The following is an 18,407-nucleotide window of genomic DNA, read 5'->3' as shown; positions in this document are numbered from 1 at the left end:
TTTGCCCTGTTAGTGATTTGAACTCTACTTATGAGCCAATTTCTGTTTGCAGGGATAAAACATAATTAAAATAGAATGAAACTAACAAAATTATTTAGCAAAGCTACTGTGAATGGGAGATTGATGGAAGATGATTTTCAAAGCTTCCTTGGCACAGGTTACAGTTGTATTGAGGGTTTGTTCAGTACTTTCAAACTGCTACCTGTAAACTTTGTAGAGGGCAGTATTCAAAGGCAAAGGATATGAGATCAAGAAATTTCCCCAGTGGAGATTGAATGGAGACAGCCTACTGGAAGTTATATCAATGTGTGGCTGTTATGCCTACAAGTTACCATAAACTACAACTACTGCTATAAAAAAAGAATAACAATAAAATGAAATCATGAGGTATGCCTGATTTTGACTTTGAACATGAGACAGCAGCATTTTCTGTATATCATACAAAATACTTGCAGGAAGCTGTGTAAGAAAAAGAAAAGACGTGGTTAATACTACATACTTTTTTTTTTACTGTCTTAATTTTCCTTGTCCACTCAGCCACACTAAGTCCCTTCATGCTAGAAACAAACTTTCTACTCTGTTTTTACAGTGTCCAGAGTATTTAAACACCAGGGTAATATGAGTGCAGAGTTCCTATTCTAACAAAAGGCTTTCCTCTTCCCCTGCTCCTGATTTTATTTTCAAATTGAAAATTGAAAATACTGCATTGAAACAAGTCTTGTTAGAAAGAGTAACATGGGTCCTCACAGCAAGAGGATGAGCCAGGGTCACCTTCTCACACATAATAATCAGTAAGTGCGCTGTCAGTTAGTGGATATTTGGCTCTCAACATGAAGGACAGCAATGTTTTTCTGTGGTTCAATACCAACAGGTTCATAGGCAATAGCAGCAATAACAGAGCAGAGGAGGTTAGAATTTTACACACAACCAACTATACAACTGATAACCAAAATTAAAATATAATGTGATCAGAAATACCCCAAGATCTACAAACCTAAGATTAAACTTCCTGCTTTAACACATGAGGAGCTAAGATTCAGAACCATGAGGCACTTGCAGACAGACCCAGCTGTCTTTTGCCTTTCTCCTTCATCTAGCCCCATAATGACTTTATCCTGCTGCTCCATGAAGATTTAACTACAAAAGCTTAGGTCTTGATTGTGTTTTTATTATGAAACAAGGAGGTGAAAGTAATCAGGCAGTGTCAAGATTTCCAAAGTGTTGGGTGGCTGCTCAAGTGAGGCAGCAATTATAACAGTGTTGGCCTTTTTCTGCGATCTAAAGAGCTTGTTGGTGCTGTTCTCTATTTACTTTCCTTGCCCATCAGTTCCTTACTGTCACTATGACAACAGAAGCCGGTAACACAGCTGCAAGGGAAGAGAAAGGGGGAGCATGCTCCAGCTGAAGGGGGTGAAGTAACTCAGCCAGTAGGGAGCAAGAAGGGAAAAATGATGTTCACTAGGGAAAGAGAAGAAAATAAAAAGCCACAGTGCCTCTTCTTTCCCTGAGACTCCTCTATTAGAGGACAGGTTGCTCAACAAAAATATTTGTCATCACTGTAATTTGAACTAAAACAAAAAGCAAGAAAACAAAACTCAGATAATGGCCCTAATTCCCTCTCCTCTTACTATGAATGCTGTCACCTGACTTCAGAACTTCCTTTAATCAAATTACCTTCAGACTTATGGACATGTAATGAGAAGAGATTCCATTTGAGACACCAATTGTAGCACAAAGGAATAAGAAAAGATGAAGGTCAAAGAACTACCACAGAAAGTGAAGGAAATTACCTGAGTCAGCATGCCTCATTAAACGTGCACTTGTTGGTGAATTCTTACTCTGCTTAAACACACATCTCTCCTTTGGGATCCAGCCCAGCATCCTCTTTACTTTGTTAAAATGCAAGGGCATAAACTAGGTGTATTGGGTCTGCATAGCCACGATTTTGGTGGTGGGGGTGGGCTACAGGGGTGGCTTCCATGAGAAGCTGCCAGAAGCTTCCTCAGTGTCCAGCAGAGCCAATACCTGGTGGCTCAAAGACTGATGTGGAGCTAACCTGATGGTTGATCAGAAATGGTGGTAATGCTTCTGTGATAACCTACTTAAGAAGAAATCAAAACAAAAAAGTTGTTGCACAGGTGTAATTGGGGCCAGAGAAGAGCGGGTTAAGAACACGTGAGAAGAACAGCCCTGCAGACACCAGAGTCAGTGCAGAAGAAGGGGCAGGAGGTGCTCCAGGCACCAAAGCTGGGATTGCCTGGCAGCCCATGGCAAAGCAGCTGTGCCCCTGCAGCCCATGGGGATCCACCTGCAGCCTGTGGAGGAGCACACACCAAAGCAACTGGATGCCTGAGAGGAGGCTGTGAGCCCATGGGAGGCCTGTGGAGAGAGGAGCCCTGCTCCAAGGCTGGAGCAGCCTGTCCTTGGAGGACTGCACTCTGTGGAAGAGTGACCCACACCACAGCAGTCTGAGGGAAGCTGTTGCCCGAGGGATGGATTCACTCTGCAGCAGTTCAGAGAACAGTTGCTCATGAGATGGACTCACACTGGAGAAGTTTGTGAACTTCGTATCTCTAATTCAAGCCTGTTTTGCCTGTGACAGTATTTGATAAGTGATCTTTCCTGGTCCTTATCTCAACCCATGAACCCTTTGTTATCAATTTTCTCTCCTGTGTCCAGTTGCAGAGGGGAGTGAGTGAGTGATTGGCTTTGGTGGTGTCTGGCATCCAGCCAGCATCAACCCTCTACACTAGGATTAGGGGCATGTTATTTTCTGTACTACAGCAACATATAGTAATGAAAGCTTATTTCGAAGGTAAATTTTTGTTATTGAAATACTTGAGGCTTTTTTAGAAGCATACAGAAACTAATATCGCATCTAAATATGTACTTTATTTACAGTTACAAAAATATAAATCAGGGATCTTTAATAAACCATTAGCATGCAGCCATGGCAAAAGTAAAGCATTACCAGTGTATCACATTGCCATGTATTCTTTTTTCCTTAATACATTTTCAGATTTACACCCTTTCCTAGCACCACACACAAACTTGAGCTAAATATCTGAGGCAGAATTCTTTGCAATCTAGCTTTCAAAGTCATCTTCCAGAGGGTTTTTTGGGAGTTTGGGGTAGGGCAGGGGGCATTGCGTGTGTGTGTTTGTTTTGTTGCTTTGTTTGTTTGTTTTGATGAGGTCTGCCAACATGTTAATGTCAGAAACTATCACAAGAAATACTGAAGACTTCAGTGACATTAAAAACGCATGATTTGTACCATGCGTTCTGCAATAGTCCCATATGCTTGTGAATACACTGGCATTTGGAAGATGTAAATAGTTACAGACAGTGGTAGTTAGAAATGACTGGTTTCTACGTTGTATATAAACCTAAATTAGTGAGTCATCCTTACAGCTTCAACTGGATAGCCCAGTCCTGTGTTTAAAACCCTCAGTGGACAGCAGTGAATCTCTTGGTAAAATCTACACTCACCTTCAGGAGGTTCAGACTTGTTTGCTATGAAATCAGAAGAAGTGATTACTCCGTTCTAAGCTGGCTGCTTGACAGAGCACAGAATTTGCCTGTAACACTGCTCCAGAACACTGGAAGTCTGGAGATGTTTTCCTGAGTGCCTGCCCAAGCTACACCTTAAATGTTTATAATTTGTATCACATTCAGTACACTGGAAATATTTCCAAGAATATGATATTACACTAAGTCAGCTTTTGCAATACAAGTACATCAGCAAGCATCTTCTTTCAAGCATATACTTAATTCCTTAAAATTAAGTATGATAAAAGTTAAACTGCTAACTAGAATTCTTGACAACTCTTAATCAGGTGTCACTTTAAAAAGAAAATCTCCTCCTGTTTAGATAGAAAAGAAATCAAAAATTTTCCAAAGCAGTATTAGAGAAGTTGATTTAGGTCTTTCTTAACTATTAATATAATTCCAGCGATGCAATCAACCCACAAAAATGTGAGTCTACATATAAACATTACTGGATCTAAACTTCTGTTTTTTTAAAAAATTAAGCCAGATTTAACAAATTATTAAATACTTTATCTGAACTCCGGAAATAAAAATGGTTATTTTATCTTATTCAATTTCAGAAAGAAAACTGTGGTGATTTTATCTATTAAGGAATGTCATTGCATCTATCAACAAATACAAGGCCTGCCAAGAGGATATTGAAGGAAAAAACATCTAAGTAAGGAATTCTTCAGCTACAGCTGTCCTAGATCTCTACTTGTTTGTGGCATCTTTCACTGTAACTGATTCCAAAATGCCAAGTTCATTTAAGCTGAAGAAGAAACAGGCTGTAGAGAAGAAAGTTTCTTAACCTCACAGACATCTCTCCTTCCAAGCTATTGATTAATCTCTAAACACCACAACATTTTGAAAAAGCTCATAGTAACAACCTCAACAGAGGTGTCATTGTTACTACAGTTTGCTTTCTGATGATGACAGCCACATGAGAATCCCTGAAGCTGTTGATGGCTCAGAAAAATCTGCCATTCACAAACTGGGAGCAATACACTGATTTCTGCAAGGACAAAGCTAAACTAGAGAATGTTATCACATATAATTTTATCATGCAAAGATACATTGTTTTAATACTAAACAGTGGCATCCAAACTGGCAGAGAATTAAAACCAGAACACCCAAAATTAACTAGGGGAAGTCAATAAAAATTATAAACACTTAGCCTAACTATTAGAAGTACAAAAGAGCCCCAACTATCATATAATCCTTCCTTGCTGAATTATTGAAACAAACTTTTTAAAGTAATTATTCTTTCACAGTATGTTTTCAACCTGCAAGTCCGTGCCACCCTTACTAGAAAAGGAAAGATCCATGCTAACAAATCTAACGAGAGAAGGAAAGAGAAGCTAACCTCAAAGAAAGAGCTATAAAGGTAGCTGAAAGCAGAACTGTAAAACCTTTTTTTCCAGCAAGTTGTAAAAAACAAGTTACACATCTGTATATTAATCCCACTCACTTATTTATGCTATGATTTGAAATATGATTTGGTTCACCTGTGTAGCAAAACACTGGCTATTATACTAAGAGCTGTACTGTAGCATTTTTCATTATTCAGGTATACTTAAAGAAGTAATGAATTAGATAGGATTTTTGTTCATAAGAATCCTTTAGAAGGCTTGTTATTCTATTAAAAAAAGAACAAAACTGGAAAGAATTTTATTATTTTTAGGTTGCAAATGAAGAATCCTTACTCTGAAACTGCCACAATTCCCTGAATTAGTCTTGTTATAAGCCTTGGATATTCTCACAGAACTTGCCACAAAACCCTGGACAGCCAATGCAGGAGCAGCTGACAGAAGGCACTATAAGACAACCTGATTTGCAGGAGGTTTTTTATAGCTTTTTCTCTCAGATATAAGATTCAGAAAAGCAATTGTAAGTGTTCTTAAACTCCTTTGTTTTCAAGAGAAGTTGAGTTTATTTCATGTTGAATTCTTTCCTGAACTCTTTTATTTGAAATAAGTAACATCGAGTACTGTTAAACATTTTGATTTACAGTTAAGAAGCCCTACACAAACAATATTTACTGTAATATCACTGAGATAACTGTATATATGAATGAGCTGATTTGGAATTAAAGCAGAAGACTTTTTTAATTAACTGTTTCCAGTAACTTTTGTCTACTAGCACACCCTAAGATTAATTTGAAAACATATCTAAAACATTAATACAGTATTAGTTTCTTCAAGGGTAAAGAAACACAAATACTACATGCAGTAGTGGAGTTTATATTCTTAAAAAGATGCTGTGAAAAGGGTGATACCTAAAAGATTTACAAATATGACTTGAGGATTGAAGTAAATATCTTAGAGCAATGCACAAGTGCACCTGTTTAATCAAAAAGATTAATGGTGACTTGATTACTGTGCTTCTTTGTGGAAAGAAAATACTAGTTAATAGAGGCCCTTCATTTCAATGGAGGAAGGCAGAAAAAGCAATTTTCAATTTTTTTTTTTTTTATTATTCAGTAGAGACCAATTAACTGTTAGCACCAGAAAGCAGTGGAGCCTCTGTGACATCTTTGAAATGTGAATAGCTTTTTTTTTGTTTGGTTTGGTTTCTTCCAAACACAAAGTGCTGAGCTCAACATGGGGTAAGACCTCTCTAACAGGCACAGAGATTAAGTTAAATGGTCTAATGAGTCCTCTGGTTTGAAGGCTACAAAAGGATTCATAATGTTGGAGTTTCACAACTGGTGCTACCTATCAGTGAAAAAAGTTTGCTGCTGACCTTAGCTGCTTTAAACATATTGCTCCCTTGGTGTGCTTCTGTGAAGTATCACATTCCCAACCACTTGCCAAGAATGCAAGTAGTCAACACGTGATTCATAACAACATCTCTTAAAAACAAATACAGGCTTAAACACCATTAAGTCTTCCTGAAATGGCTGCCTTTAAGTGAATCAAGATGCTACAGACACATAAGAGACTGCCTGAATTTTCTTCTCCCCTTTTGTTCAGAAGCTATTCTGGACATCATTAATTTCATCCTGACAACATCAACCATAATCGAACTAGCAGTCTAAACAACAATAATAATAGAAAAACCCGAACATATTTTAGAGCTGATAAGAAATTATTTTATAATTTTAATTAACTTCAACTTCTAAACCATTTCTCAAAAGCAGCTGATGTTGAAATACATACTTTAGTGACTGAATATTTCAGTCTTCCACACAGCAATTTACCACAAAGAAACATCAGCCATGGCATATCCATTTCTCTTGATGATCGTGTCATATTTGGTTTCTTTAATTTATTGAGAGGACACAGCAAATCACCAGTGATGCATAACTGAAAAATTATAATCCTAAAATAGAGTAATATTATTTTTATGAGACAACAAGAAAATGTGATAAACAATGAAATTAATTTTTGAGTCAGATTTTTTTCGTTGAATTTCCATATCATTAATTCCCCTCAGTTCTGGGCTAGAAAAGGATGACACAGGAACCTTTTCTTATCCAGTACATAAACAATATGCTTACATTTTTAGGAAACAGTGGAAGGTTATCTGTTGCCATATAAAATATATCATATAGATAGTATCAGGATTAAAACAATGCATACACCAAATCTCAACTTCACTTTATGGAGTTGATCTTTTGGGTGTACCTGGGACAATTCTAAACATAAAAGATTTATTTTATATATACATATAAAATATTCATACATACAGTCATGCATGCACCCTCTTTTTCCTTCAGTGTCAAAGGTTCTCATTAGAGCTTTCCTTTATCCCTTCAAAAAAGATCTAAATTCAGGATATACAATTGAACCTAGGTGAGCAAACTAAGTAATCCATAGTGTGTTTAAGATGTTCCTTTAATATTTTATGAGCACTACCTGAAATTACAGACTTTATCCTGCAATAGATTTTATATGCGTGCTTAAATGACATACACAAGTAAAGTGAACCATGTCCCCTCACCCTTGCAAAATCAGCACACATCTCCAATTGTGCAAACCTTATTTAGACAAAACAAAAAAGGGTCTAAACTGCAGCAAGAAAGATCTATCATTAAAGAGATGTGAAACACTAGAGCAAGTAAAAAAGGGAATGTAACAAAAATCTCCCTATAAGGAGATTTGAAAAAAATAATTAGGCAAATATCTGGTAAGAATAACATCTATAGTACAACATCAAACAAACCTTGCAAAAGGAGCCACAGATTAAAAACCTTCACTTCAAATTTGGTTTTTTTTTGATTCTATGACAAAGTGCAAAGCCAAATAACAAACCAATCCAAAGTAAGTCTCCCAGAATTCCAGATCCTTTGTTAACTGTTTAAAAAGTAGCTAAAACCCAAAACTTACTCTTCCTGAACAGTAAAACTGGGATCAGCTAAGAACATTCTCCATCCAACAGCTAATACTATCACTAAGCAACACCAGAAGTCTACTTACTATCATGGTTGAGTACATTGGTTTTGAAATACTACAGGAAAATATTAAATCTAAAAAATGAGCAAATGAAGCCATTGTTCAATACTTTACCCACTGTAAAACCAGGCAGGTATTTATATGACTCTAAAAAGAGACAATATAACTCAATCCTAAATTCTGTTCTGCTTAACTGCTTTGCAATGTATCTAACATCTAATTATGTATAATACTGTATCACTAACATCTAATATGCACCACACATAATCTGATTTATTCATAGATTTTAAACAGCAGCTGAGTAAATTTGCCACAAAAGTTCCATGCTAGTGCTGTAAGGATATATCTGCAGTATTCTGTATGTATGCTAGTGTTCTATTTAAAAGCAACTTAAGTCCCAGTATAAAACTGAATTTACCTACAAAGTATTATGAGACTTCATTTAGTCTTATCAGCAAAACACAGAAGAGGAAGAAGCACTCCTCTAATATCTGAAAGGAAAGTACATGAAATAATAAACAGAAATTATATAGCATGGAAGGAGAGAAAAGATGCTTCAAGATCAGAATAAGCAGCTTGAATCTGACATGCTGGGAAAGAGAAACCCAGTGAACTGTCCAAAGACAGTTCTGCAACTAAACAAAGTTAAGGGTAACCTTGAAACAGCTTCTGGATTGCAAACATGAATCCTATGTAACTGAGAAGAGCACAACCTAGAAACTCTAAATTAGAACATCTTTCCATTCATAATCCAAAAACTATCAAGATCTACTCTTATGTTACTCTGATAAAGTTACTTCTTTGTCACTCAAAAATGGTCTTTAAACCACTGCACACCAAGGAAGAACATTCTTGACATGCCCTTAGTCATCCTATATTTTGCTTCAGTCCCTTGAGCTACTTTGGTAGCTTTACTTGTACTCAGACTCTGACTGGAGCTCAGAACAGACTATAGACCAAATTTCCAAGCTGAAAATTCACCCCGTGGGTATTGTTAGCAAAGACAAGCAGAATTTGCCTTTCTATATCTGCAAGTTATATCTCATGTTTTCCTTGCATTTAAGGCAATCTCCAGGCTGAAACTGACACTGTAGTTTAATAACTGCTGCTTATCAGGTGCCTTACCTGGGTATCTTCTTTGCTATAGAATGTCCCTAGTGGCCAACGACAGTGATGCACAATTCTGGACAAATACATCCACAGGAACACAGCAATTGAAAAAACTAAATTCATTTGTCTCGTCTAAGCTTGGGACCTCTTTCTAAAGACAGACAGAATCAACTGAATTCTGGCAATGTCATTCAGAAAACCATGTATTTAACTGAGGTCAACTCAGAATCCACTTTACAGATTCTGTGCTTCTTCTCTTGTATCCTTTGACAGCAGCAAAAATTGTTTCTGAAGTTATATGGTCACAGTTTCTCATCAGAAAGCTTTTCAACATTAAAGGATTGATACACCCCCCCCCCCCCCACCAACTCCAATGATGAATACCTATTTTGAGAGAGGCAAATTTGAAAGATTGTTAAGCCTTTACTGAATTCCTCAAAACATCAAGGGTAGACATATAGTAAGACAGTTTTACCTGATATTTATCCTTGAAAATAATTTGACTGTGAGCAGCCATAATATGAGTACATGTCACTTGAGTGGGAGGAGCTAAAGGCTTTGTTCTAAGTTAGGTTCTACATAACTTCATAAGATCTGTGGCACTGCATGGCTATCACCAAATGCTGAATCTAGTCTAGAAACCCCAAACGATGGAAATGAAGCCATAGGGAAGCACATCCTCATTGTGCTTACATTGCAAAACAGTGACACCCACTGGCAGCAACAGTTTAAATGCTTTATCGTTGCTGTCTGAATCTACTTGATAAGAACTGCTAAGAAGTTTCCCTTCTGAAAAATTAATTACAGTAACAACCATGCAACCTTACCTGTTGAGTCAGCACTACTGCCAGAGTTTTCAGAAACTGCATTACTAAGAGCATCTGGAGTAACTGCAACATAACCCTCTGGAGGAAGGTCCATTGTGTAAACTCTTCTTGGAGACATAACCGTAGCATCCTTATCTACAAAAAAGAAAATCCGAAGTATCTGGCTCAATATTGGTCTCACTACAGATTTTCTGAAATGTTTTTCCAACTACAGCAATAAGTGATCTTGAAAATCCTTACAGAAGGTCAGCTGAGGAACACAGAAATTATCCTATGACCAAAAGAACTGCATCAAATTTCGCTGCATCTACAAATAATCACACTCCATGGGTTAGTTCTTTATACCAGAAGCATTTTTCTTCTATTGTATCAGACAGATCTTCTCCCCTATCTTCAAAAGAAGCTTCCACTTACAGTGATATTTTAAGAGAGACTAAACATTTTTTTCCCTATTCAGCATGAGCAGACTATTTCTTTAAGAACTGCATCACAAAAGTCACAGCCTATACTTCTCTGAAGGGTGCAAAGATAAAGGAAGTTTGAAAGTCACACTTGACTAAGCCTCAGCAGTGCCTGCCCCAGAGGACTCACCTCCTCATCCTGCTCTACTTCTTTCTGGGGCAGGAAGCAAGTGCCAAGGGCCAGCTTTCCAACTATTTCACTGCATAGGAAACTACTTGTGTTGATGGCAGCAGTCTGTTTTTGTATGATTTGTTTCCCCTTTGAAAGGTATTTAAAAGTACCTGTAAGAGCAGCAGTAGAAACCTCATTTGTTCACCAGACAAGAAGTGACAGACATATCTCTGTTCCATTCACACTAAGTCAGAATGTATTTCTGCACAGAGTAGTGACAACAACAGAGATCAACCAGTGAGGAAAAACCTTTCCAGAAGGCCAGGATTTCAGGTGTTTTCAGATGTTGCAACATAGTTTTAGATGGCTCAGTGTGAAGTTTTTTAAATTTTGGATTGTTGGTCTTTTTTGGTTGCGTTTGTTGTTGTTTTGTTGGGCTTTTTAACACTCAGCCAGCTCTGTAAGTCAGCACAGACACAGCACTTGCCTTCCCTTTTTGGGGGCAATTTGTCTCTTTAAAACACAGAGCTAGCTGTTAAAATTATATACAATAAAAACATTTCTGGCAGGTGGACACAATCAACCTCCTTACACCACAAACTCATTTGAAGGTCCCAGATGATCCAAGTTGATCACCGAGGTGTAGCTATGTGCAACTATGGTTGGACTAACTCATAAATATTTCAGATGGGGTTGCATCTGATAGATCCCTAATGAGAATTACTTCTATATTTCTAATAAGGAATTTAACTATGCACTGGCATTTCTCAGACAGACATTTACTTCAAAAACAAATGTTCATTTCTGAGCAAAGTACTTCTGAAAACAACACTATTCTTTTCATCATGAGGGAATAAATTTGTTTTAAAAAACACATTAGAATAATATAATCTTTTTCTTGAATGAGTCAGAACGTTTCCAGTATTGATAATACTTAGAGGGATAATAAAGAGAAAGAAATAAATAATAGAGAACAATGAAGAGCAACTATGCATTTTGGAAAAAATCCATTAAAAATTAACATGGGATAATTCTTCAGCAGATCCTTTCCACATAGATGATGCCAAATCATTGAACTAGCAGTACCTGCATTGACTTTTTTCTCTCCCATCCAGGTTGATTAATGATGAACTGCTAATTAGTGACAGTTTAAAATTATAAGGATGTATAAATGTTTAAGTTATTCCCTTCTGAAGGATTTCAAGTTTCCCCTTTTTTTCCATTTTTATTTAGGTTTTGTTAAACAAAGATGATCAGGAAAACAACTAAATTTAATTTATAATAGCCTTAAAAAATTCAAATCTTTTAATCATGTAACTATATTGAGATAATAACCTTCCAGACAAAATAGTTACACATAACAGAATTTGAGGAACCATCTGTAACAACAATCCTACAAAGAAAAACAGTTACAAATCCTTCTATGGAAATGAATGATGACTCAAGACCATATTTTTTATTTTACCTCTTTAAATGGGAATATCCAAATTACATATTTATTCACACCAGCTGCATCTTTAAGAAGTTTGCAAGCTCATAAACCAAGAATTAGTCTTCGCTAATCTTGTGCAAGTGTGTCAAACCAAACTGTTACCATATCTACATCTGGATTTTTGTAGCCTGGGGCCAGAGTCTCCTTGAGCCAAGAAGAGATGTATTGGTCAAACATAAAGTCAAACACTGCTGCAAAGAAAATGGCTGAACTTATAAAACTGCAATATAAAGAGGGTTTTTTGATAAACAAAAGTAAACAGATATTAGAGATACTAAAGGATCCTCCCCTTTTACTAGTTAGAAGTAATTAATCCCATTTCTGAAGTTTTATTTTATGGGAAAAAAAGCCCCAACAGCTAAAGGTCATTTACAATGCCCCCAAAAGAGTAAACATTTTTCTTTAAGGCAAACCAAGAATACAGAATAAATGTTTTCAAACTATCTAGCTTCTATTCATGTTCCCCACACAGAGATCCACAGCATGTAACTCAGTGTGGTGGTTTGTGCACAGAGTAGGGAAAGGCATCCTACACCACGCCATTACCAACATTACATCTCCAAGCATGTTAGTTGCTTGGCCAGCTATGTTATCTCTTACTATCTTACTATAAACCAGTATCAGATCTTTTTAGAAGGAGCTGAAGGTAATGCTTCCAGCCATACAAAATTGTCAACTGCCCAGTCAGTCAGTCAGTCAGTCATCTCAGGTAGCCTCTGCATTTTGTTAAGTTTATTTTTCAGCATCTTTAAACTATGCCCTACTCATAGCTCAGAATGGTGGCCCTTAGCACCAGCACAGTTTCCAGGCTGCCTGAACACCAAGCATGGTTAGGCACACCTCAGACAGAGACACAGCCAGAGCACATGTTCAGAGTCTGGGTCCTTAGCCTGCTGTAAGACTAAACCTTGAACAGAGACTGAATCACTTTGAGGTTCTGTGCTGGGTTGGCCCTGGCTGGCAGCCCAACACCCAGCCAGATACTCCCCTCAGCAGGCTGAGGGTGGGCTGGCTTACAATGGGGTGAACAGGACTAAGACAGCTCATGGCTCAACAGCAAGGAGATCACAACTATGAAAATCTTTCCTCAATGGCTCTTTTCACTCCCAACTTCACCCCTATTTCTTCTCACTGCAGGTTATACCCAGTTCCTTCAGAGAGAAAGAGCAGTACAAGGAGGTGGGTGTAATGTTTTGAAGTCTCTGCTGTTCCATACTTTTCCCCCACAGGGGTTTTCCATGGGCTGCCGTCCTTCAGGAATATTTACTCAACAACAGAGTACCTTCTCCTCCTCTGATATAGTAGAGGAAATGTATTTGAATATGTGTATAGAGGCTTTGCCCCAGAGGTCCCGGTTGCCCTTGATGGGCTGCAGCTGCGATGTCCTTAATTGGGCTGCAGCTGTAACTGATGAAGATGACCGGGACAAAAAGGGGGTGGGTTAGGCAGTCAGGGAGAGCCTTGGAGGAGCCCTGACCCGAGAGAGAACAGCATGGAGAAGAAGGAGTCCGTGAAGATCTGCAGCCATGAGAATACACCCAAGAGGTATGGACTTTAGAAATCTAATAACAACAATATGGAACTCTAGAAATAATAGAAGAACAACACTCTGACCCTAGGGTTTCCACTGTTGCCACTCCTTTTAGTTCCTTCCTGTCTTGGGATTGTTTTCTCATTTCTTAAGGAAGTGTCCCCTGGGGTGCCCCTGCCTCAGCTGTGGGCTCAGCTGTGCCCTGCAGTGGGTGGGCTGGAACTGGCTGTGTCCAGCACAGGGCATCCCTGGCCTCCCCTCACACAAGTCCCACAGCCAGTGACTGGACACCAGGACCCTGTAAAGTTTTTCAGTCAAGGCAAAACCTTTGTCTTACCTGTGAAGTGCTTCTCTGCAACTCAAAAAGCTTTGATAACTCACCCAAGTTTAAGTTCCCACAAGGCAGAACTTATAGGAGCAAACAGAGAACCCAAGTGAAGCTAAAAAGTCCTGCAGGTCCCCCTCCTCCCCCAAACAACTGTAAGTTAGCCTAATCTTATCAAGATTCTGATCTTTTCCACAAAATTACCCCTTGGAAACACCCAGTTATCACTTTTCCAAACATGGAAAAAGTTCATCCCCAAAAATAGGTCTTTATAGAAAAGCAGAGTGTCCTAGTTCTGGCCAGGACAGTTAATTATGTTTTACAGCAGCCAGGTGCAGTAGCACATGCCTGTAGTCACTAGCTGCTAGGTAGCCTGAGCCTGTCTGAGTACTTGATCCAGGAGCTCTGGGCTGCCCTGAGCTGTGCCCAGAGGACATGGCCAACACACCAATGTTACTCAGTACCACCTTAGGTCACTTGCAGGGGCTCTTGCTTCCAAGAAAGGTGCTCCTTTCCAGTCACAGGGAATGCCTGTCAGGCAGAAGAGCTGTTTGCCATTGTTTTTCAGTGTCCTGGGCTGGGGTGAACACTTTGCATGTCAATCACCCTCTCTTTGTACATTATTGTTATTAGCATTGTTGCTGTTACTGTTTGTTTTCTTATCTCATTGGTGTTTCCAGTAAACTGTTCTTGTCTTCACCGATGATCTCTGCCTTTTGTCTCCCAGTGGAGAAGGAGAGGGGAGCAGCTGAGGGTTTTCTTTTTAGTGGGAGTACTAAATTTGGGAGTACCACTCCTAAACCATCCTGCACAGGAAATGAGGAATTGATGCTGAATCAAATACGAGGTCTGAGTAGTTCAGTGTCATACCCTCTACAGAAGTCATTATTGGTAGTAGGCATTTTCTGTGCAGCATTACAGTAGATATGACCAGACAAAAATAAGGTTTGAATGAGTTATTTCTGTAATGTCTGTTATTTCCCTTAAAAATTTTGTATTAAAGTATGATTTTACTTAGTATGTAAGCTAGAATATGACCCTATTATAGCTATTCCTCATTTTTATTGCATACAAGTGAGACTATGACCCCAAAACTCTTACAATTCCCAAGGAACATAAAGACCTTGTTATCTGTACACAATAACTTTCCCTTCATTGACTAGCAAGACAAGCATCTATGAAGACAGGATTCAAATCCTGGGCAAGAGTCGTCTCCTTCAAAAAGCTTCATAAACTGAAGTGTACCAAAGGTGGTATCATTGACTATCTGTACATATCTTGAGTATCCTCCTGAACTACGGTACAGAAAAATAAATACTTTTCCTGTTGATCAATGTGAACACATCAAAATATCCTTCAATTGCATGAACAATTCCAGTGAACCTAAATACCTACCCACTCCTCAATGTATACTCATTTTTGTTCAGACAATATCCAAGTTCCTGGAAACCAAGCTATTTCAGTCTATAAGGTACAATAAAGTAACCTCAGGGACATGAGGTGCTACACATTACGTACAAACAACCTCAGTTCCCAGGCTGACTTAGCACAGCCTTGTGTTTGTCTCACACACACTAGAGTGCTTCCAAACAGAAACTTGAAGTCTTCTGTGCAACTGGAAAGTATGGCCCTTTTCCTTGGAGGGTGAAACTCCTACTGCTTGACTGCAGTTTTCAACAATATTCTCTCCCTCAGTACTAGAGAAGTCGCACTGGGTGGAAAACAAAAAAAAAAAGAACAAATGCTACCAGTCACTACAGACTCTACCTCATTGTCCTGACTAAACTGGAATAAACAAGAGCAGTCACTCATGCCACTTCTTGACAGAAGATGAAATATATATTCCTTCCAAAGATTCTCCATACTTTTCTAAATACAAAAAAAGAGTTTTCTGAATGACTTTCAGATAGCCAGTTATCTCAAATACTGTGTTATTACTGTCATATATTTTATTAGCACCAATACATGTAACAGAATGCTGAAGAAGCTTGTCCTTCCACAAAGTTCAGAGTTGTGAAATCTTATAATTCTGAAGATGTCTGCTATTCTTTATGGAAGGACAAATTCCCCTCTTTGCCAAATAAAATGCAAAGTTTAAAGTTATATTCTAAATTGCACAATTACATACATTTAAACAATAAAGTGATAAAAGACAAGTCTTTTAATTTAAGAGATACATGTTGTCCTCTGGCTCAGAGAATCCTTAAGCAGCAACTGTTGGAGAACATTGTGGGGAAGTAGTACAATACACTTATTCCATCCTCTTTTTTATAATAGTGTTGGTCACAACATTATGCAGACAGCAGTACTGAATTTTTTGCTTGACCTTAATTTCTGATACTTTATTCAGTTATGTTTACACAAAATCAAGTCCACTATCCTTTGATATTCAAGCAAAGTATGTTTTCACTTAATTCCCAGGGTGTTATTTTTTAGAGCCCTAGCCATATTACAGACAACTCTTCCCAGTTCTCAAGGTGTATACCACTTGTGCCCTGCAGCAGTTGAAACTCAAGCTAGTTCATAACTACTTCCCTTCTGACACTCCACATTCCCAGAAATTCTTCAGTTCATTGAAAAGAGAAAGTGTAGATTACAGAGGATACTAGACAAGAGCACTGAAAGAAGAAAATGAAATGAGAAAATCCTCAGAAGTACTCCCTCATCATGGTGTTTTCCTTTCACTTGTCAAAAACCAAAAACTTCAAAAGGAAACTGAGGTCAATAAACTGAGGCAGACATTTTTTGTCACAGAGAAAAAACTGATTAAGTACAAATCCTTCTTGCTCTTGTTCTCACTCATGATTTGGGGAAGATACTTTTGCTTTTTACCTATTAACCATTAAAATATCTACATTTCGTTGGAAAAAGTAATGAAAACTAAGCATAAAACAAAGTGAGACTGAAGCATGGAAAAACCACTGATTGAGGAAAACAAGAAACAGAACACAGAATAGACGTGAATCTGACTACAAGCAGATTGTGGAATTAAAATTTTGCTGTTATCTGTTTTCTGAAAGTTGAATATAGGAGGTAATGATGAAACAAATTATACAGCTAAATGGTATATGTGTCCCATATATGCCCTGGTATATGACTATATGCAATATTTTGATTAGATGTTGAAGATTTCTAGCAGTATGAGCAGGAACATAAAGCTATCTTAATGTTATGCTAGTACCCAGCTCAATTACTTCTCCTGCTGCAGATCTTTTTTGTTTAACACACTTCTCAAAAGCCAAATATATCCCTGTTAATCAATCCTTAAAAAAAAAAATAAATGCAACAACATTAAATCTAAAAGGCCATGCCTAAGTTGCAATTATTTAATTATCCTCACTGATGAAGTCATTATGTCATTACTGGAACGTACCTGAAACAAGACCAGAAAATAAAGATATGTGCTCATAAGAGCAAAAGCATACAAAATTTAAAGTTTAAAAGCTTTTGCCCCTCTAAACTCACATTTTCTATTCCATAACTAGAAGTTATTGGTAGCAGTCCCTTCTCATTTGTGTAAAAAACAATGCAAAGCACAAAATATTATAGAAAAGTATTTGCTCAGAAGATAGTTCAGTACCAAGCTCCCATTATAAACATTTCCACTTTTCAAATTGTTAGAAGGTAGAGTTGATAGGAAACACAAGTAGAAAGCAAACTTGTGCAACAGCAGAAAATATGGGATTTGACTCTAAATAACTATGATTTTGACAAGAGCAGTGTAAGTGATAAACTCCCCAGTGTAAACTGGAGCAGGTTGTGTGAGACAACCTGTCCTGTCACCAATGCACTGAACATGATTTCAAACAAGGAGGTAAGGTGGACAGCAGGAATGCTAACACACAATTATTACACTGCAGCTTGATTCAATTTAGTACTATCAGCCATCTCTAGGTGAAACAAGGCTATTTTAGCAAGTTCTTCAACAAGCCATTTTTCTGTTTCCTTTACCATGATAATCAGTTTTCCTGCAGTTGACTAGTTTAGGTTTAGAGCTTGTTAACACTTAGAACTAAAGCTGGCATTTTCTCCTCTATGTAGGTGACTGCTACACACTGTTAGATGAGCTACTGACAGAGCTCAGTCAGTAGCTCACAGAAGCCTCACAGAGACCAGCAGCTCTCCCTATGACAGCTAAGCTGCTTGCAATGAGCATGTAGAAGAGGAGAAGGAGTTAGTGTATATACATAAGAACACTGGAAAAGGAAGGAATCTGTCAATCAGCAGCAAACAACCCCTCCAAAACCTAGAAAAGCATTGCTATAGGAACTGAAGACAACAAGAGAACTGTTTCTGTCACAAACTGAAGTTACACATATTATACACACAGCCCACTCAGTCTGAACAGAGAGAAGGGTTTTTTCGTTTTTTTTTTTTTTTTTTTTTTTTTTTTTTTTTTTTGGTGGGATTTGGATTGGTTGGGTTTTTTAGGCTGAGTTTTGGAATTTTTTTTCCCTTCTCCCCTAAACCCCAGATTTCTACGTTCCCCTAAAGCACTGCCTTGTAAAACTGGCTGGGCACCATTTTTACCAGAGCCACCAGGGGCTGGTATCTTCAGTCAAAATATCTGTCCCATTTGCACAGCATAATAGCACTGTAATATACCATGCAATGAGAGAATTTT

At 37.9% G+C, this 18,407-nt stretch overlaps 1 protein-coding gene across 2 annotated transcripts in view; it reads right to left on the bottom strand.

Annotated features, from left to right (window-relative positions):
- ERICH1 (glutamate rich 1) overlaps positions 1-18,407 on the bottom strand; it is a 66,779-nt gene that overhangs the window by 27,511 nt on the left and 20,861 nt on the right. For both annotated transcript variants that reach the window (XM_054629989.2, XM_077175011.1), the window contains one exon: positions 9,863-9,997. In XM_054629989.2, coding sequence (XP_054485964.2) covers positions 9,863-9,997 — 135 coding nt within the window. The remainder of the gene's footprint in view (positions 1-9,862; positions 9,998-18,407) is intronic.

The sequence above is a fragment of the Agelaius phoeniceus genome, chromosome 3 (assembly GCF_051311805.1).
Source record: "Agelaius phoeniceus isolate bAgePho1 chromosome 3, bAgePho1.hap1, whole genome shotgun sequence".
NCBI classification, from domain to species: domain Eukaryota; kingdom Metazoa; phylum Chordata; class Aves; order Passeriformes; family Icteridae; genus Agelaius; species Agelaius phoeniceus.
Note: the sequence above shows the minus strand (reverse complement) of the source record. Positions and strands in the feature narration are given on the sequence as shown.